We start from the raw sequence: 22,844 nt of genomic DNA, 5'->3' as shown, positions 1-22,844 counted from the left end.
TGTCAAAATCAGCAATAAACAGAGACATTATAGGCTCAAATTATGCTGCTGCAGATTCTCTTAATGAGCTGAAAGTGGAATGGATTGTGCCCCCTCTCACCATCCTACTTCAGTGATATTTCACATTTAATTCAATCAGTACATCTCAAGTCAGGCTGCTGTTCAGCACTGCTTGCTGGGCACTAAGCAACTGTCATTACTTAGGGTTTCAGAATGGATTTGTTAAATAGATTCCGCTGCCTGCTTGTCTCCCAAGCCCCAAACTTATACTGTATAAAAATTAACTCATGATCTAATGTAGTAATGTGCATTTCCTATTTGACACTTCATTTAAAAAATATACTATCATGAGTGCCAATGCTCAGAGAAGGCAGCCAATGCTTTATTTTACATAACAGTGATTAAATTCTACTTTTAATTTAGGTTCCTGATATCCACTGTTTGTCACCTATGATTACTATAGATTCTAAATAAAAATAAAAGCTACAATTCAAACGGAGAGATGCATTTTGATAGTCTCTCCAAACAATAATCCAGTATAAACCTTTTAAGTCCACATGTTAACAGAGGATGAGTCCCATTTGCTAACAGTTAACAACTCACGAAATATATACCAATTCTGAAGACTAGTATTGGCTTAAGCATCCTAAAAAGACTAGGTATTTTAAGTATCTCAATTTTTGAATGCCCAACTGGACACACCTTAGAGGTGCCTGGCTTTCAGGGGGCAAATGCTTAGCACTTGCTGAAAACCAGGCTCATTTAACATCTGTCTAGTTGGGCATACAAAAATTAAGGCACTCAAAATAAATTCATTGTTTAAAATTTTAGGTTGTAAACTTTTAATAATCAATGCTGCAACCCTAGCTAGTGGTGTTTCTGTTAACACTGACCTGAATTCTCATTACTTATTTTGATTTTTAAGCAATCACCCACTTCATGCAACAAGCAAGTATTTTATTCTAATTTTTTTCTTCTGTTAACTTTTTCTTTCTACATTTCTGATGCACAGTAAAAGCGATATAACCTCCACAAAAATAAAAAGAACTGTAATGTTTGCTTAATGCAGAAACACTTATACCCAATAAATATAATTAAGACTTGCAGCGCAGTGAATCACCTTTTTAAACCTAAAATTAAGACTTCAATGGAAGCAGCCAAGCAAACCAAAGGAGGATAAAACTCACTTAAAAAAATCCAATTAAGAACTCTGAGCTGACCTTATAAGTAACCTGATGAACCAAACTTTACCTGCTATTACTTTCACATGTAAAACAACCAAATCAGTTTTCCTTCTCCCTACCGATCTATTTTAATATGGCCAATTCTCCTGTTTCCCATATCTAACAATTAACACCATTCAAATTGCTAGGAGCCACTAAGCAATTTTTTTTTTTTTTTTTTAAAAACACATCCACTCCCACAAGTTAATTTTCTTCACTGCTGGGCACTTTTCTGCTGGCTCCATTTTCTTACTATACAGCAGGAGTGGCCAACCTGTGGCTCTTCAGAAGTCAATATGCGGCTCCTTGTATAGGCACCGACTCCGGGACTGGAGCTACAGGTGCCAACTTTTCAATGTGCTGGGGGGTGTTCACTGCTCAACCCCTGGCTCTGCCACAGGCCCTGCCCCCAACTCCACCCCAATTTTGTGAGGTGCTAAGCATCCTCAAGTCAGATTGGCTCACTGGATCATACCTAAACACAGCAGCCTGCAGTATTCTATTGTCCCTACAATGGCTGCTAAAAGTAGCTGTAACAGTGCAAAGTATGTATGTGGCACATAAAAATGTCTTTCAATTTAGAAAAATAATTGTAGCCTACTACTCTGTGTGATGCTGTGAACTGTAAAATAATACTCAGTCCCCTTTTAACAGCCTAATAATTTCTAGCACATGCCAAAGGCAAGGCAGGCATTAAAGAGGGATTGTGACTGAAATATCCAACTAGTGTGCCATCCACAGAAACCATAGCTCCAAAATACCCAAGGGTAACATGAATGCTAAGTGTGCCAGAACCTTGCTAAATGCTGAATGTTCCAGTCCAGCAACATACAAAGATCAAGTTTTTAATACCTATTATCCCAATTAACTACCACATTTCATTGATTTGCCACGAAAAAAATTATATTTCCTGTTAATGGTAAACCTGTGACATGACTCTTGATACTACTCCTTTATGATCTCCTCTCTTTACCTTTTACTACTGATACAGCAACAGCACTGTTACACTGTGGTGGACATGTGAACTATTGCCTGCAGTGTAGTAAACATTCCATTCTATGATGCCTTAATTCCAGGCCCAGATTTCAGCAGACTCCACATTGTGACAGTACGCAGCACAAGATGTGTTCTGCAGTCTACAAGCTAGAGAAGCACAGTTTTCTGGTCTCAATATGTTCAGCATTCCAAATTTAAAGAGACCCTTTTGAATTTACCACAACCAGCACCAGCCTCCTCTGCTGAGAGGGACACTTTAGCATTTTGGACAACTTGGTAAATGCTCAGATTCTGGCCATCTTCTACATGACAACTTTGGAACTTTACCACGCTTCAAACGTTGTGAATTTTTTATTTTATTTTTAAACACATCAGCACAAATTCAGAACGCCAACCACAGCAAGCGCCATCAGCACTTGGAAAACGCAGATTTACTAAGCCAGCACCGTTAGAATTGATAAAAAAAAATTAAAAGGGCATTTAAAAGGATTCCTAGGCCCCTGAGTTTCAGGATCTATTGCCTGCAGAATCACTTCAATTATAAAATTAATGGATTGATACGCACACCCATGTAAAGTCTAGGAGACAAGACTACAAAATTCAACAAAACTACCAAGCGTATCTGCTGGCAACTCACAGGAGGGAATGGGAGATGACTCCATATGAATTGTGTGATAAGCATTCTATATCCTGAATGCATCCAATCTGAAGTGCATCCGTGCACTTAAGATTCTTTTTACCAGTAACTTTAGATGCTTCATGCAAGCAAGCTTCTGATTTTAATACATCATTTACGTAGAAAAAATAAGGTAGTACGGTACTATACAAAACAAGGAACAAAGGAGAAAAACGTGATGATCTGAAATGGGTATGGTAAGGATTATTTTAAAAAGTGAATAACATATCTTCCAATGAAGAAGATTGCAATCTACTGTAGACACTTTCTGAAGAACACAATGTATGCCCCATATTTGTTTGCAACTAAATCAGGGCTTTCTTTTTAGAAATAAATTTAAAGCCATCTGAAAAAATATGTCATAACCCCCTGCTTAAGACATTCTTTTTTATAAGATTGCTTGGGATGGAACTAAATCACAGTGCACAGAATGGACACAATCAAAAGGTCTTTATATATTAACAGCACAGCAACACATTTTAGAAAAGGTTAAGTTTTAACAAAAAATTATTCTTATAAGGAAAAAAATTACAATTAAAAAATCATGAGTTGGTCAAACAAGAAGAAAGCTCTCTGGATGATTTAGGTATTAATACACTAAGCATGCAAATTAAGCTCCAAATCAATAGCACAAACTGAACACCCTTACTGAGCAAATCAGAACTTGTAATAATTTACACTATATTCAGACAGTATTCTTAGCTCTGAGCACATAGGCTCAGTATACAATCAAGAAATGCTACTGTTGGTGCAACGGCAGCCACAGCTTAAATTCTCTTATGCAATAGCCATACTTTAAAACAAAACAAAGAGAAAGGAAAATAATTCCTTTTAGTTCCTGAAACAGAGACCTCCTTAAATCAATGAACACTGTAAAAGCCGGGGGATGGAGGAGACGCGGGGGGTGAGGGCGGTAAGGAGGAAAATAGCCCTGGTGCAATTAAGTCTCTGACAGGAATATGGCCTGACATTTCTATAATGCAATATTATCCAACTAGCCTCCTCAAAAATAGATCTGTAAATAATTTCATGTTACCCACATGAATCTGCAGTATGTATAAACTTCTACAGTATGTAACTGATTGAAAAAAAATCAACTATTAACAGCTGTCAGATACATCAAAATTGTTTCTATACAGCATGCATATTTTACATTTAGTTTAAAAGCCATTATAATTGAGAAGTCTGTTTTTCTGCTATGGATCAACAGGCTCTTTTAGAGGTATACTTGCCTTCAGACACCAGTGTGAGTCACAAAGCAGACATCCGAGCCACAATGCTATTAATTCTGAAAGCAGTGCTAATAGTATGCTAAGGGAAAACCAATTTAATCCTGCCAAATATTCTTCTCCACCATTTAGTAATTCCAAACCAGGCACAATTTATGCTGAAGCATAACTCCTTAGGTACTTCTGATTACAGTACAAGCATTTGCATCAAGACTCTCTGCAGCTTGTACATGCTTGTATCCTTGCGTCTCACCAGCTGCACGGTCCCTCAGCTCCTCCCAGCAGAAGTGCATAGACTTGTTCACTACTGAGGTTTCAATAATTTTGGCCTTCACAACACTTGTGAAATTCCAGGTTCAGGTTCCAACAGTTCAGGTTCAAGTAGGTCAGCTTTGCTGAGATTTACTTGCAAAGAAAGCTTGGTTGAAAAGCCTTTTTCTCCTTCACATTAATCCGATACACTGTGCCTCTTAAAACACAGTCCAATGAATATTTCATGTCTTTGCAAAGCTGCTACCCATATAGAAATAGGTAAATGTAATTTTAACAAGCAGCAGCTCTCTGTTGTATGGCATATTGTTTCCAAAATACAATGCCTTTACATATACACAAAGGGAATTCCCATTAATTTAGAATTTAATAGAGTACACTATATGAATAGCAGACATACTGCCAAGATAATAATTTTTAAAAGACAATCACAATCACAAAGCAAAATTGGAAAAATGTATAAAAATTTTAATTAGGCAATATAGAGATTAAAATTAATGGCTTGGGGCTCAATGTGAGTGGAACCTTATTCACATGAGTTATCAATTAAAATTAGCAAGACTACTCATGAATAAGGGTCCTACAAGGAAAACTTAAATTCCATAAGGCAGACTCATTTAACCACATTTTCAATGTCTTATGAAAGATAAGCCATATCTATTCAATAACAGGAGGAAGCACACTTCAAAGTGACATTTTCATTTCATTATTAAAGGTAATTAGTATGTTCAGGACTTCTCTCTGGGGGCTTATGTGGCAACATGTGTTGTAACAAGCCTTGGGCTCAACAAATACATCAAGACTACCTACCTTTTGCTCCATCCCAGGTTAAGACAGCTCAGATGCTTTGTGAAATCTGCTAATGCAGTGGCAACCAACCAGTCGATAGCGATCAACGGGTCGATCCTAGAGGATCTCTCAGTCGATCGCAATCTCTGGTGGCACAGCGGGACTGCTGTTAAGACAGGCTCCCTGACTACTCCAGCCCCACACCACTCCCAGAAGCAGCTAGCGCAGCCCCGCGAGGGCAGAGGTCTCTCTCCACTTGCTGCTCCTGTCTGAAAGCACCACCCCTGCAGCTCCCATTGGCCGGGAACAGGGAGCTATGATCAATGGGAGCTGCGGGGGCGATGCTTGCAGAGATGGGCAGCATGCGGAGCCAGGTGCTGCCTGTCCCACCCCAGGGGCGCGCAGGCCCCTTCCAGGAGCAGCATGGGACCAGGGTAGGCAGGGAGCCTTCCTTAGTGGCAGCCACGCTCCACTACCAATCGGGAGCCACAGGAAGTAAGTGCTGTCCGGCAGGAGGCTGCACCCCAACCCCAAGCCCTGAGACCCTCCCAGAGCCAGCACCCCAACCCCCTGCCGCACCCCAACACTCTGCCCCAACCCAGAGCCCCCCCTTCACCTCCTCCTGCACCCCAATACTCTGCCCCAGCCCAGAGCCCCCTCCTGCACCCAAACTCCCTCCCATAGCCCACACCCCGCACTCCCTCTTGCACCCCAACACTCTGCCCCAGCCTGGAGCCACCTCCTGCACCCAAACTCCCTCCCAGAGCTTGCACCCCTAACCACCTGCTGCACCACAACCCCCTACCCCAGGCTCAGCCCAGAGCCCCCTCCCACACTGCAAACCCCTTGGCCCCAGCCCAGAGCCTGCATCCCCTCCCTAACCCCTTACCCCAGCCCAGTGAAAGTGAGTGAGGGTGGGGGACAACAAGTGACGGAGAGAGGGGGGAATGGAGTGAGTGGGGTGGGGCTTTGGGGAAGGGGCAGGGTAAATTCAAAAAGTGATCTTGGGCATAAAAAGGTTGGAGACCATTGTGCTAATGGGTATAGGCCAGTAACACTGCTTGCTCTATACTCCCTCTGCCCAGATGATTCATGGAGTGGCATAGGGTAAGGGGCATGTGGTTTACTGTCCTGACCTAATTTAAGGAGCATAATGAATGCCACATACATGAAGCAAAAGTGAAGTAAATAGGACAAAAGTGAAGTAAATAGGAATGAGGTGGAACAAAATATGACAAAAGTGAAAACTGCCTTCTTTAGGTGAGGCACAAGGAGTACTCAAAGACATTGCAAAAATCCCCAAGGAACACAAAACGGTTAGAAATCACCTCTCAGGTTGCGTTGCTTGGGAACAATTTTCTCCTACCTCTGTTTAATTTTTGAAAATCTAAAAGCACTGTCTATTGCAATGCTATCTCAAAGAAAGAGATCAAACATGCTGGTCTCTTGATGGGGATTTCAGATCTGATCTGGAGGGAATACTATATTGTTTCTAGGGATTAGTAGCGATTTAGTCTCTAAGCAAGTTCAGTCTTGTATCTCTACAGGGAACACAGGAGAAACTCAGTTCTTTGTTTTGTTATGAAAACCAGTTTAGCCAAACAGAAGGGGTGCATTACCTTCCTTTGAGATAGTTTATATATTATACTATTTACACCATTTGCTAATTAATTAATTGGTTCTCTAATCTTATCACATTTTTTTTTAAATACATTCTTAAATGGCATAATCAGAGAACATTCTGGCTAGCCTTGATTCACCTACAAAAGAACATCCCAGAAATCCCTCATACAACTAAACAACTTGTAGACTGAGGAATAACAGTCTGTCAAGTGTGTTTTCTTTTTAAACCATTTACCAACCCCCCTATTTCTGTGTCCAAGAATCCAGCAAGGGCTTTGGTAAACAAAACAAAAAAAAAGAAATGTATAAATTATATAAGTCACACATACTCAAGACAGCCTTTCAGAAGGAGAGCCTAAAAGCCACAGTTGGAGGAATTATTCTGGAAATGCAAAGGGTTATAACAAGGAGGATAATGGAATGAATAAAGAAAACATAGGTTGAGTATCAGCAAGAGCTTACTGACAAACTACTTTAGCCTAGAGCAGGGGTCGGCAACCTATGGCATGCGTGCCAAACACGACACGCAAGCCGATTTTTAATGGCACGCTGCTGCCTACCGGGTCCCAGCTGCCGACCCCGCTCAGCGCCCGCTGCCAAACCCAGGCCAGAACCCCGGCAGGCAGCAGCAGGGGTGCCATTAAAAATCCTGCCCCCTCTTCTCTGTCCGCCCTGCGCGGGGGCAGGGTGAAGAAGCTTGGTCGTCCGTCCGTCCGTCCCCCCCGCTGCATGCCTGCCCGCCCCTCTCTCCCTCCCTCCCTGCTGATCAGCTGATGGCCCTTGCAAGGGACGGGGAGAAGAGGACCCGGAGTGCTCTCGCTGCTCCGGGGAGGAGGCGGAGAAGAGGTGGGGATGGGGCCATGGGGAAGGAGGGTGGAATCAGGGCATATCCCCTCCAGCCCCATACTGTGAACCGCTCTGGGCAGGGGGGCCGGGAGCAGCCCCATAACCCCAGCCCACACCCCGAGCCCTCTGCACCACCCTCACACACACCCCAGCCCTCTGCCCTGACCTCTGCCCCCCTCACACACACGAGCCTCCTGCCCTGACCCCTGCATCCCCCCACGACCCCAGCCCTGACTCCTGCATCCCCCACACATACCCAGCCCGCCATGCCCTGACTCCTTCACCCCCCTCACAAGCCCTCTCCCCTGCACCCCCCACGACCTAGCCTTGACTCCAGCACCCCCCATATATACCTAGCCCCCACCATGCCCTGACTCCTGCACCCTCCTCACACACCCCCAGCCCCCTGCCCTGACTCCTGCACCCCCATACATACCCAGTCCCCCCACACTCCGTGCCCTGACTCTTGCACTCCCCACATTCTCACTCCCACCGTGAGCACCAAATGGGAGCTCCTGCACCTCCCTCCCCACATTCCTACCTGCACCCCTTGCACTAAATGGGAGCTGCCCAGGTAAGCACTCCACACCCAAACCTTCTGCCCCAACCCTGAGCCCCCTCCCTCATTCTAGCTCCTGGTCAGACCCGACACCCCAACCCCCAGTCTGCTCCTTCACCCCCAGCCCTGTGTTCAGTGCACTCCCACCCTCAGCTCAGTGCAGACAGAGAGGAAGAGAATGGGCTAGAACCAGAGAGAAGGTAGGTATCCACTCTATGTGGGCAGGGCAGGGATCCCAGACCGGCAGCGGGCTGAGCGGGGCCGGCAGCCGGGACCCTGGCTGACAGGAGCCGGCGGACGGAACCCCAGACCAGCAGTGGACTGAGAGCCGGCAGCAGGCTGAGCTGCTCAGCCCACTGCCAGTCTGGGGTCCTGGCCGTCGGCCCCACTCAGCCCGCTGCCGGTCTGGGGTTCTGGCTGCCAGCCCCTTGCCAGCCAGGGTCCCGGCCATAGGCCCCGCTTAGCCTGCTGCCGGCCTAGGTGAACAGAACTTCAGGCTGGCAGTGGGCTAAGCGGGCCGGCGGCGTAAGATCAGCATTTTAATTTAATTTTAAATTAAGCTTCTTAAACATTTTGAAAACCTTGTTTACTTTACATACAACAATAGTTTAGTTATATAATATATAGACTTATAGAGAGAGATCTTCTAAAAAACATTAAAATGTATTACTGGCATATGAAACCTTAAAGTGAATAAATGAAGACTCAGCACACCACTTCTGAAAGGCTGCTGACCCATGGCCTAGAGAATCTCTGTCCTGAAAGCGCAACTTACAAGTGTAATTTTTTTTGTTGCATAACTATCACTTATGTATCACTTATGTATAAAAACTGGACAGTAGGGTGAACACTTTTTATACACTAAGTTATAAATTTAACACAGACAAATCTTATCTGAATACTAGTAGCAAAAAGTTTTTTCAAAGCATCTTAAACAATTTTCAGTATCTATTTACAAGTCAGAGTTTTCTTAGTATTTCAGTTATTGAAAGTACAGGTAACCTTTGATCATTAAGACAGCCTGGGAACATATTTGTAATTCAAAAATCTGCCAATTTTGGAAGCTCAATTTCTGAGGACACTTCTGAATTTTGGAAGAATAATTAACATGATTTACAAGAGTCCAATTTGAAAAGGATGATTTGTATAACGAATAATGTACACAACTTCAAGTTATAAGCAAAGATTGTTGCACAAGCCTCTTCGGGTACATCTACACGGCAGCTGGGAGCGTGTATCCCATCCATGGTAGACAGAATGCAGTGTGGATGTGCTGCACCAGCAGAGGGTCAGGATAGCCACCTGAGATCAGATCCGGGTTTGAGCTCCAATGGCTAGCTAAAGTCTCTGCCAGTGCAGCAATATCCACACAGCTATTTTTAGCACACTAGCTCATATCCTCGTAACACGAGTTTGTCCACCCAGGCTGGGAGCAGTGAAGACATACATTAAAACTCCAATCTTGTTTTCAATATTGGCCATATCTATTTTTAACATTGAAAATAAATTTATCCTATTGTACTTTGTTTTTCAGCTGCAACTCTACTGGGGGGTGGGAGAGAGAATCTGTCAACATCAAACTACAAGTCTTTGATGATTTATAGATATAAAATTGGGCATTTGACCACAATATGTCATTTGATTTGTATTCCAGAAATATTCCTTTGTGGCAGAGGTTTTAGTAGTCCTTAGCAATATATGTTGCTATACGTAAGTTGTCATGGCTGTAAGCAATGCAATATAGGACCTACAAAATAAATCAAACTTTACAGCAAAAAAATTAATGTCAAATTCTCTCCAAGTCTTTTATCAGGAAGATTATCACTTGATAGGCCAAATTCTGAATCCATCTGCCTATGAATACAAAACAACAAAATACTGAACAGACCCGTGACTGTAATAATGCAAAGTCCCATGAGCTCAAAGCACAAAAGAAGCCACAAATGTGCATACTTTTTCACTGATCTTTTGTACTCAGTTAGCTGCTAATGGCCTGTTTTGTATCAAGTGTATCATACAAATGAAATTATATAAACAATTTTTTTAAATTGTATTAATTGTGTACCTCAGCCAAGACAGCTATACGATTAGCCTCTATTACTTATTTAAGCAAGCTACCAAATAACCTACATTTAGCAACAGTAACCAGAAACAGAAGCTATTTCCTCTACCTCTAACAGACCTAAACTTGATCACTCGAACTTCCCAGGACAACCTCTTCTACATTATAAGCACTGCTATTCTAACACGTGTGATACATCTTATGATTGCCAGCCAGTCCACAATAAACAAGTGTCATCAGGTGACTCAGATGTATAATTTAGCAGAACAAGGCAGAACCAAGGGGTTTTTTTACATACATATGCACTTACCACTTCCTAACACTGTCAGGCTAGACACCTGACCTACTGTACAATGATATACAGGGTGGTGTGGATACCTGCTCTTCCTTGGTCAGAAGCATGTTGTTAGAGCACACTGGGCTTCTAAATACAGGAGCATAATGGGATTCCCAGAAGCACAAGGGGTGCTTAAACATCCACTAAAATCAAGGGAAGTTAGAGTTAGGCACCTAGGTGCTTCTGAAAATCCCATTAGGCTTCTATTTGCATTTTTGGGATTCTAAATACCTTTAAAAGTAGGGCCTACCGTCCTGATCACAAAGTGGAAGAAGCATTAAGTACCAAATTAATTTTCAACAGCTAAAACTGCAGAAGTCACTGTTTCACTAGCGTCTTAGACTTTTCCCTTCCTCCTTCAAAAACTAAACTTTTTTTTTCAGCTTTACAGATCTTTGGAGCCTCTACACATGTTCCTTCTTTTCTTTCCCCCTTTGAAAGACTCCTGTCTATCTAGTGATGACTTACTGGCAGCCAGGAAATACTTGGATTTTTTTCTTGTTTAGTTTGTTCATTTATTTAGAAGTTTTAGCTAAAATTAAGCAAGGCTTTTTACAAGCGTAACCTCCACATTGTGCTAATGCAGAAAAGTAATAATACTGGAATGGAGTGGAAAGTACTCCAATAGTAGTAATGGAAAAAAAGATTTAGGGATGATAGATATAACCTTACAAAGAGATACGGCAGAGGAAACAATAAGTATGATTTCAGGTTACATATACAAAAGGATCACAAAGTAATTGGAGGTGACAGTCCCTTCTGTATAAAGGCACTGTTAGGTTACACAAAGAATACTGTGCTTTGGTTTGACATTTTACCCAAATGAGGTTGATAGACAATTTAAAGACAAGCACTTAAAGGAATAGAGGATAGTCAAGTTTCAGGAAGGCTAACTGACACCAACGTTAATTTTCTTAAATCAACCACTAGAACAGTATTGTTCAACCTGGGGTCCCCAGACTATGTCTAAAATTTTCAAAGGGGTCCAGACTTCCATTCAAATTTGTTAGGGATCCACAAGTGAAAAAAGGTTGAAAACCACTGCACTAGAGGATGCTGAAGCATAACACATGCTGTACTCTGAGTATTCAAGTGGGTGTGAGCTTCATCTAAAGCTTGCACCTAACATTCTTTGCAGTAACTAAGGTAAAGTACCAATTAATAAAAAAGTGCCCGTAAGCAATACTACAATTCTGTACAATTCTGTGCAGGTGAAAGCTAGAGGTTACTAAAACTTGGCAGACTCACTTAACTCCTCTATTCTTGTTGGACTAGGAACAATCCTACAATCATTCTTAAAAAAAACCGTTTCTCAGTTAACTTAAAACAACTCTCATGTAAGGAGCTGTCAAGAAAAAAATAGCAATACATCAGAGTTATTTAAAACAAGAAGTCCCCACAAAACCTGATATTAAGTAATGTTACTACTTTAAAGCTACCATCCCAACTACAAATATATGAAGATATGTTCAGTTACTGCTGTATCTCAAGATGTACTTTACGACAAACAAGTTGATGTTTTCAGAGTGGCAAGAGCTAGCACAGTAATATCATGACCACTTCCATTGACAGTATTTTCTGTCTTCTTGCCAGTGATTCAGAGAGTCACTGGTTCCCTTCTACCCTTACTCTTTCCTGAGAGATGTAAACCAGGGCTTGAAACTAAATCCAGAACAAATGAGGGTAGATTTATTTCTAGTGCTACGATATAACATTGCATGATGTCAGAGGTACTAGAGCAGAGGTGGGCAAACTACGGCCTGCGGGACCATCCTGCCTGGCTCTTGGGCTTCCGGCCGGGGAGGTTAGCCCCCAGCCCCTCACCTGCTGTTCCCCCTCCCCTGCTGTGACGCTGCCACGGGAGCAGTGCTCTGACCCGCTGCTCCTGTCGGGCAGTGCGGCGGCATGGCTGGCTCCGGCATGGTAATGGGGCAGGGAGCGGAGGGTTGGATGGGGCGGAGGTTGGGGGCAGTCAGGGGATGGGGAGCAGGGGGAGTTGATGGGGGTGGGGTCCCAGGGGGCAGTTAGGGGCAGGGATGTGGATAGAGGTCGGGGCAGTCAGGGGACAGGGAACGGGGGGTTGGATAGGTGGGGAAGTCCTGAGGGGCCTGTTAGGGGACGGAGGTGTGGATAGGGGTCGTGGCAGTCAGGGGACAGGGAGCGGGTGAGGGGTTGGATGGGGCAAGGGGTCCTGGGAAGGAGTGGTCAGGGGTCAAGGAGGGGGGGGGGGATTGGATGGGTCAGGGGTTCTTCAGAGGGGGACGGAAAGTGGGAGGGGGCGGATGGGGGGAGGGGCCAGGCTGTTTGGGGAGGCACAGCCCTCCCTACCCAGCCCTCCATACAGTTGCGCAACCCCGATGTGGCCCTCAGCCAAAAAGTTCGTCCATCCCTATACTAGAGCTAAGGCCAGGATATTTAAAAAGCTTGATTTCTTTTAAAGTTTATATTTGCATTCCACCCAAGGCCTGCAAAACAGCAGGTCAAAACACATAGGAAATAGAATATTTGCATATCTTTTACTTTAGTTCAGCCTCTCATTTCTGCAAAAGCTACATGACCAACAAACTTACTGTTATGGAACTAGAATAGGTGTTAGTCAAAGTATTCCCAAGCTTACTTTAAAAAAACAGGCCTCAAACAAAATTTCTACCACCCTATACACTTTTTTAGTTGTAAAAACCTGTATCACACTGACAGCACACTTACATTAGAAACTACAACATTTGGTAATGCAGACAATTCACTGAATTTATTTAGCTTGCCACTGGTCAGGTGGCCTAGAAAATCCTGAACCTCCAACAGATGACTGTAAAGAAGTTGCTATGCAATTCTAAAAAAGTGTTTTATTTATAGGAATAATGTACCTAGCCATATTTTACTACTTTCTACTCTACTTTCAGTCCTGATGTTATACTATCCCATGCATAAGGATTTCAGTTCAGGTCAGTCAGAGCTAATGCAAACATCTGGAAGCAATGCTATTTTTGGAAAACAGATGAATTTGTAGTACAATCAAAGAATCTCATCCTCTTCAGGGTCAATTTCACTGCAATTACAATATATTGCTAACATTTGTACTTGATTAGATGAATATTTCTATATGAAATATTCATTTTTGAAATCTAAACTATGCTAAATACATGAATCATTACTTTATATTGCAAGTTCATGGAAATATTAACATTGCAGCTGGCACAGCCATCTAAAAAAAATTACACAAATCTTGAACAGAAAAAATTACTTCTGGGTACAGAGGTTTATAATGTTCTAGCAGTATGCTCCATGGACTGAAAACAAAGAATTTATTGTACTTTTACCCACAAATATTTTACATTTAACCTGAAGCTACTTTGTGCCCATTACTTATATATTTGTACACTCTAGATACTATTTAAAAAGCAGTGTGTCAAGTTATGTACACATATTTTAAAAAATAACCAAGGATTGGATTTTCAGAGCACCTTGGGTGACTTTCAGTGGGACTTGCACTCCTAAACCAGTTAGGGGCTTTGGAAAATCCCACCCTAATTTTTCATTTATGTTACAAATATACCTAACAGCAAAAGTAAATTAAAATCTAAATTACATTTCACAATTTATTTCACATTTGCTTTCTGCATTTCTCATCTTAAGAGAAAAAGCAGTCAGTTTCTCTTCTGGTTACTGAAAAAATTAAGTTCATTTGATAAATAGTTAAGTGCAATGATGATGGCAAATAGCGATAAGAAATGTTTGACTAGATACTTTCGATAGGATTTTTCTTATAAAAATGATGGGAAATTTGGTTGGTCTGTTTTTGTGAGCCTTTTGTTTAAATGAACCTTGGGGTACAGTTTTAAAGGAGACACTGTCAAGTTAAATACCTCTGAACTGAGTGAATTTAGAAATCATTACACACACACACACACACACACACAGTATCCCTTGGTGGCATTGAGCTGTTAGTATTAAATAATAAAAATAATACCATTTGGCACAGCTCACAGGAGTTAAAACTTACAAATCAGTTTAATTTGTACACAGATGGTATCCAGAGTTGTTGTGATTCTATATTTAATTACACTAAATAGCAGAACAAGCTATTCCAACATTTATGAAAATTCATGTTACAAACCACTGGGGCTTTTAGTTTTGGGGGTAAAAGGATTGGATCAGGAAGTAATCATTTATTAGTTTTTACATTTTCCATTAATTATTTCTTGGTGTTTGGAAACCACTAAATCCTGTAGTTGATTTCATGAAATGGATACTCCTACCTGAGTGAAAGTCACTTTCTGGACAGAATGGTCAATCCCGCTATTTTACTTCTAATTCTAGATATTGCTCTGTGCAGGTGAACAAGTAGAATTTTTGCATACTGCTATAAAATTAATTGGTGGTGGTTTGTTCAGCCAATGTTATCACTTGAAGGCAGTCATTACAAGATTCACATCATGAAGAGCACCACAACTGCCATGCTTATTGATAGCAGACTGGCCAAGGACTGACTGAGCCTGGAGACTGCACTCAAAAGTCCAACTATGCTAGGATTGAAGCATATTATGAGGACAGCACGCGGCCTCCCTATACTCTACCTAGTCTCTAAGCAAGTATAGGAGGACTTAAGTCACCAGGGATGCCAATACACCAACTTCCAAAAGCACTGAATTCACATCTTTACAGAAATAATAAAACTGTCTCAATTAACCACCCATACTGGTCAATTCATTTGCACGATTTAAGACACTAAAGTAACTTATTTGTGTTGTTGTTGCAGAAAAAATCCACCAACAATGGATTGAGACCCCATTGTACTAGGCCTACAATGCAAAATAAAGTGTCCCTGTCTCAAAAAAACTTATATAAGCACAAGATGAGACAATAGGAGGGACGACAGACTATCAGTGACATGATTACTGTAGTATGATCTAGCCTATTGCTTTTATAAATCTTTACCAAGCTTCCTTTTTTTTTTTTTTTTGGTTTAAATTTACAGACTGGTCTCAATTACTTTGGTGAGCAAAAGCAGAGCCAGTAAAGAACTCAATGAATGCTTGACCACATCTATATCATCAGGCATAATGGTTACATTAGGGGATTTATAAAAAAAAGTATTAGGAAACTAAGTATACAGGTACTGCATTGCTAGATCTTATTCTTGACCAGCAAAGTATTCATAGGAAAGAACCACCACAAACTTGTTTTAGAAGGTTTATTAATATTAAACTTAGACAAATTTTACAGCAGGACTGTTCCTAGAGAAAGTATAGACTACGGCATGAGTCAGAAGGTTATGTACCTGTTGCAATGAAATGTTAGCAGCTTTTAGAAAATATACCATAATTAGCAGTCAGTAGTGCAGAAGACCACAGTAAAATAAATCTGGGGAAACACTAAACAGAACAAAGTAGTAAGCCAGTGGTATTTTGGGATGAATTCTCAAGTGTCTCATCTGAATTCTTCCCAAATATATTGACTTTTTTCCACCGCTGTAGTCAAAACGGAAAACAAAAAACACAATGAAAGCTCAAAATTAACTGGTGAAAATACAGCAAAGTAAGAGCAGAATATTTTTATCTGAATAATTCAAAAGATGCCTATCCAAGGCCACAGCCATCCTAACACACCATTAACAACATAATTAAATCTCAATAGCATTAAATGATCAATTTGATAGGAACTCAGCCAGCCACATACACAAATCTCTTTCTGCCCATCTACCTTCTCCAAGAACCTGAACACCTGTCCTTTGAAGCATGCCCAGAAGGTCAACAAAAATTCAGGCTATTTCAGACTAAAGGGGTATAGCATGCTCAGGAAGGTTTGTTAGACTGACCCTGTCAGATTTAGATTTGCAACAGATCTACTGCAGAAAGATCCTGGGAGTCCAAGGGGGAAAAAATGGCTGTCTGTGAGAGGAGGACTTAAAGAAACTTGACAGGTAAGAAATTAGACTTCTCTAATATACTTTGCCATTGCAGATAGCAGAATGCCTACAGCAGTACCCATTCTTGTAAATAGGACTATGAAAAGATGGCAACTTACAGCACCTACCCCAAAAGAAACGGTCATATATTGCCTGTAAAATTTAGGGTGAAACTCAACTGACCACTTGACAGTCCCAGTGAAGTTCCACATTGGAGGTCAACACTGCCCAAGTGGAAGGTGTCATTCTTAGGAGAAAGGCAGGAATTTAACAAATCAAACAAATTTTGGCAAGCAGGGAGAACCTTAAAATTCACTCTCCAGAAGAATCAGTATTGCATACAACTCTAAGAATTCCCGTGGGTTTAATGCTTGCAGAATGGATGTCAGGATTTCCATCCATCAGAGAGAGGAAATTCTCAGAGATTGTTAATTTATTCTAAATCATAATAGATGGAATGGTACAGAAGGCTCCTGAGCTACATTTAATATACTGAAGTATCATAGTAGTCATTCCCTGGAAGGGAATTACTTAAATTTGAATTACTTGATTCAAAAATTCTGCTATTTGCTTCAAGTCATTTTGGGGACTAGGAAGGGGGGAAGAAATAAACAAGTCTCACATATTGATGACTTCCACATTGAACACACAATGCATATTTTATTTGCTCCACTCGGCTGTAAATCATCACAGGCCTATTCTACAGAAACTGAGGTAATTCCCTGACACCTTCATTTAGTCTCAAAGGACAAGGTTACTTACCAGCAACTGGAGATTTTTTGAGATGTGTGGTCTCTATCTGTATTCCACAGAGGGTTACACATGCACACCACACAACCGGAGTCAGAGAATTGGAAAGCAGTATCCATTGGTCCGCACATGCGTCCTGACTTGCCTCATGCTTCTATCTAAGGTGATAAAGGGCAGGGTAGACCAAACACATCTCCAGTTCCTTCTTCACCACAAATCTGAGAGATCCACAGCAGAGGGGAAAGCGAGTGGGAAATGATATACAGATAGGGACCATATATCTCGAAGAACCTCCAGTTACAGGTAAGTAACCTCCTTTCTTCTTCAAGTGATGGTCCCTATTGTATTCCACTGATGGAGATTGACAAGCAGTACCTAAGTTGGTGGAGGGTGCAAGGATGACGATGGAAGGGTCATGCGGAGGACCACCGTGCAAAATAGAATCATAAGTTTAAAAGGGACTGCAAGGATCATCTAATCTAACTCCCTGTCAAAATGCAGGATTTGTTGTGTCTAAATCATCCAAGACAGATGTCTATCTAGCCTCCTTTTGTAAACCTCCAGTGAAGAAGTTTCCATAACCTTGTAAGGTAGTCTGTTCCATTGTCCTCCTCTTCTTTTTCCCAAGATTTAATCTAAATCTGCTATCCAGTAGTTTGAACCCATTGCCTCTTGTCCTACCCTCTGTGGCAAGAGAGAAGAACTTTTCTTCATGTTTTTTATGGCAGCCTTTCAGGTATTTGAAGACCACTATCATACCTGCCCCACTTAATCTTCTCTTTCCAAACTAAATATACCCAGTTCCTTCAGCCTTTGTTCATATGGCTTGCATTCCATCCCTTTGATCATCTTTGTTGTTCACCTCTGGATCCTTTCCAGTTTTGCTACATCCTTTCTATACACTGATGACCAAAACTGGACACAGTACTGCTGAGTTCAGCAGTGAGTCCAACCAACTGACGCCTAACCAGTGCCAAGTAGAGTGGTACTAATCACCTCCCATAAGTTTTATGCTATGCCTCTGTTAATGCAACCTAAAATAGCATTTGCTTTTTTTGCAACAGCATCGCATTGCTAACTCATGTTGAGGTTGTGATCCACGACAACTCCCAACTCCCTATCAGCAGTGCTGCTGCCAATCCAGTTTTCCCCCATTCTGTATTTGTGCATTTGGTTTTTCTTCCTTAAGTGTAGCACCTTACATCTGTCTTTGTTGAATTTCATTTTGTTGTCTATAGCTTAATTCTCCAATTTATCAAGATCCCTCAGAATTTTAGTTCTATCCTCCAAAGTACTGGCAAGCACCAATAGCTTTGTGTCATCTGAAAATCTGATCAGTCTGCTCTCTATACCTCCATCTAGGTCATTAATAAAGATGTTAAACAACACCTAACCCAGAACAGATTCCTGGGGAACCCCACTTGAGACCTCCCTCCAATCCAACATCATTCCATTAATAGTTACCCTTTATTTACAGTTATTTAACAAATTATGGATCCACTTACTAGTAGTTCTGTCAAGCCTGCATTTTTCCATCTTATTTATCAGAATGTCATGTGGGACTGTGTCAAAAGCCTTGCTGAAGTCCAGGTATATTGTGTCCACCACATTCCCCCTATCCACCAAATCAGTTACCCTGTCAAAGAAGGAAATCAAACTGGTTTGGCATGATTTGTTCTTGGTAAATCCATGCTGGCTGCTAGTGATCACCCCTTCATCCTCCAAGTATTCAAACAAATTGAATGTTTTATACATTGCTCTAGTAGCTTCCCAGGTATCAAAGTCAGGCTGACTGGTCTATAATTTCCCAGTTCTCCCTTTCTCCCCTTTTTAAAGATGGGCACTGTGTTAGCCCTTCTCCAGTCTTCCAGCACCTCTCTTGTCATCCGTGAGTTTGTAATATTATTGCTAGTGGCTCTGAGATTTCTTTAGCTAATTCCTTCAGTACCCTCTGGTGAATAGCATCTGGCCCCACTGATTTGAATTCATTTAAATTGGTCAGAAGATCTTTTACACCTTCTTACTTATCCTGATCTGCATCCTTTCCCCTTTATGGTCTATGGTAACTTTCCTAATCATCTGGTCATATGTTAGTTATTTTTTGTGAGACGACTGAAGCAAAGTAGGCATTGAGCAGCTCTGCCTTCCTATCATCTTTCGTTACTAGCTGAAGCAAATGAAGCATCCACTGCCAAGTCTTGCACCAGGGTATAAAGTGTTGTGAAGATGTGCACCCAACTCCACGTTTGCTTTACTTATGTCTATGAGAGATACGCCGCGGAGGGAGGCCATGGTGGTAGCTTGCGCTCTAGAGGAGTGAGCCTGTATCCCTGCAGGGGGAGGTAGGCCCAACAGCTGGTAGCAGAGTTTGATGCAGTCAGAAATCCACCAGAAGAGAGTCTCTGGGTGGAGATGGCCTGTCCCCATAGTCTCTCAGCTATTGCAAAGAATAGTCGAGGGGACTTTCTGATAGGTTTCGTTCTCTGCAGGTAGAAGGTCAGCACATGCCTGACATTGAGGGAATGGAGCCAACATTCTTGTGTGGAGGCATGGGGTTTTGGAAAAAAAACAGATAAGTGAATAGCTTAGTTAACCTGGGATAACCTTGGCAGAAATTTAGGGTGTAGACATAAGGAAATTTTCCCCTTGTGGAATACTGTGAATGGCAGGTCCGCCATCATAGCACAGAGTTCACTGACTCTCCTCGCTGCAGTGATAGCTACCAGGAAGGCAACTTTAGTGGAAAGGAGGGACAAGGAGGAGATTGCCAGGGACTCAAGCGGGCGGGGGGAGAGAGGAGTCATTAAACCTGAAAATACCAAATTCAAGTCCCATTGAGATATGACCATTTGGCGGAGAGGGAAGGTTCTGAGTAGGCTCTTCCAAAATCTAGGGTGTGCAAAAACAAAGAAGCTCTCTGCACCGGTGGATAGAATATGCTAATTGCAGCCAAGTGGACAGTCAACGTGCTGAGGGAGAGACCCGATGACTTCAGGGATAGAATGTAGTCCAGAATCAGGGGGATTTCCACCTCTTCTGGTGGAGCTCCTTTAAGTTGGGCCCAAGAGGAAAAGCACCTCCACTTAGCCCAGTAGCATTGTCTAGTGGAGTCCTTCCTGCTGTTAGAGAGAAGGTCTTGTACAGCTGAGGAGCATGGTCATTCTAGAGTAGATGCCCATCGAATTACCACACCCTGAGAAGGAGCAGATGTGGATTAGGGTGCCTGATTCTGCCACTGAGTTGGGTGAGGAGATCAGGAAAGTTCAGGATGGGTATCAGGGGACGAGAAGACATGCGGAGTAGATTGGGGAACCAGAACCAGAACTGTTTGGGCCAGAAGAGGGCCCTGAGGATGATCGTCACCCTGTCTCATTGGATTTTGAGGAGAAATTGAGGTAGGAGTGGCAGTGGAAGAAATACATAGTTGAGTTGGTCTGACCACGAGAGTAGAAGAGCATCATCCTGGGAGCGACAGCCGATGCCTTCTCTGGAGCAGTACGTAGTGCATTTGCTGTTGGTCTGAAAAGTAAACGGGTCCTTGGCAGGGATTCCTCATTGTTTGAAGATATTGCATAGCACCGTATTGTGAAGCTCCCATTCGTGGTCATTTGCAAAGTGTCTGCTGAGCAAGTCCGTGAGCACGTTCTGTGTTCCCAGAGGTAAGTTGCATATAGGGCAATTTGATGTGTGATGCATCAGTTCCAGAGCTTCACCACTTCTGTGCAGAGAGCGAGGGTGCTCACTCCCACTTGTTTGTTGATATAGAAAACTGTGGTGGTGTTGGCTGACATGATGAGGATATGAGAAGATTGAAAGAGTGGGAGAAATGATTTGCACAGCCTTTGCACTGCTCCAAGTTCCAGAATGTTGATGTGCATCCTGGACTCGAGAGGTGTCTTGTGCTGTGCGGTTGTCCATATGGGCTCCCTAGCCTATTAGGGAAGCATCAGTGATGATAATTTTGCTTGGAAAGGAGGGAAGAAGGGGAACCCGCAGCAGTACATGACCCAGGGGAAAGGGGGACGTGTTGTCCATCCACCGGAGTAGGGACAGTAGCACCAGATTCTTCAGCCTGAGGTCCAAAGAGAGATGGTTCGGTGAGTACAAGGCATGGAGCCATGTCTGGAGGTAGTAAAGATGAAGTCTCGTGGAAAGGGGTAACATAGGCACAAAGCTATGTGGCCCAGAAGAGACAGGCATGTCTTGACTAGTACATGTGGGTCGTTCACGATATGAGATATGATAGCATTCATTGCCTGAAACCTGTCTGTGGGCAGGTATGTGTGACACACTGTACCTCAAAATGGCACCCTGTAACCTCCATATTCATCATTCATGTATGGTTGTGATATTTTATACAAAGCATGCCATGTAAGGTATCATATGAAAGGTCATGATCTGCTGAACCCCATTGTTCCATCCAAATATGTATATTGTTAGTGTGCAAGTTTTGAGATTTTTCTATAGAGTTGTTACTAAAAATATGTTGTAAATTTGCTAGTGGCATAGAAAGGACCCCCACCTAGGAGGGTGTTCAACGACCATCAATCAGCAGGGGAATTGTAATCAGAGGATTTACAATTCAATGACAGTTGTGTAAGCACCACACAACGGGAACTGCTCGACCCCATGACTCAGTTGCACAAGACGACTCCAGGGGGACTGCCTAACCCAGTGACTCAGCAAAGTCTACCAGCATATGTCTGGGCAAGTGTCTTCTAGGCAAATGGACTAAGGATATAAAACAGTGACAGCATGCATTCACCTTTCTTCTCCCCCACCTATGCTGGAAACAACAAAAACACTGAGAAGACAAAAACTTCAACTGAAGAGACTGGTCCATGCTTAAGAAAGGCCTGTGTATTAAGCATTGCAACATCCAGTGGGGTGAGAAAACTGCTTGATCTAAATACTGCCTAGTGCAATAAGGTTTAAGATTTAGATTGTGTGCTTATCTTTTATTTTCTTTGGTAACTAGCTCTGAACTCTTATGCCTACCACTTATAATCACTTAAAATCTATCTTTCTGCAGTTAATAAATCTCTTATATTTTACCTAAAACAGTGTGGTTTAGTTGAAGTGCTTGGGATGTTTCATGTTTCCATCTGCTGGAAAATAAGACTAAATCCATCATTTGAGCTTGCATATGACATCCCAGTAAGGGATATGTTTCTCATGTTGTGTATGAAGTAACAAATGTAAATATCTTATCACGCAGATAAAAATAACCACATCCATATCCTAGATTTTTCAAGGACAGTCCTACATTCTGCCATGCCACTCAGTATAATTGATGATGAATAAATCTCTCTGCATCAAGTTACATTTTCTTGAAGCACTTTTACAAATGTATCGTATAAACATTGTTGCATAAAATGCTTAGATGTGACATAAATAGCAGTTACAAGATTATATGCGGTCACCTTTATTCACTATCACAATACGGAATATTTCTCCACAATTCATAATGTGTACTTTATGTAAAACAGTATCATGAGCTATGCTTTAATCCTCTTCTGTTGTGCAATTAACAACTTTTACTTTAGTGGTACAAAGAATTGCATACAATCTGCTTTGGC

General features: G+C 42.1%; 1 protein-coding gene across 7 annotated transcripts in view; it reads right to left on the bottom strand.

Moving 5' to 3' along the window:
- Positions 1-22,844, bottom strand: part of OSBPL8 (oxysterol binding protein like 8) — a 194,263-nt gene that overhangs the window by 81,076 nt on the left and 90,343 nt on the right. The window contains exon 2 of one of the 7 annotated variants that reach the window (XM_048835715.2): positions 18,771-18,901. The exons of the other annotated variants lie outside the window; for them this stretch is intronic. Coding sequence (XP_048691672.1) covers positions 18,771-18,801 — 31 coding nt within the window. The 5' untranslated portion in view covers positions 18,802-18,901. The remainder of the gene's footprint in view (positions 1-18,770; positions 18,902-22,844) is intronic. 7 annotated transcript variants of the gene reach the window in all.

The sequence above is a fragment of the Caretta caretta genome, chromosome 1 (assembly GCF_965140235.1).
Source record: "Caretta caretta isolate rCarCar2 chromosome 1, rCarCar1.hap1, whole genome shotgun sequence".
NCBI lineage: Eukaryota > Metazoa > Chordata > Testudines > Cheloniidae > Caretta > Caretta caretta.
This window is presented reverse-complemented; position numbering and strand designations above follow the sequence as displayed.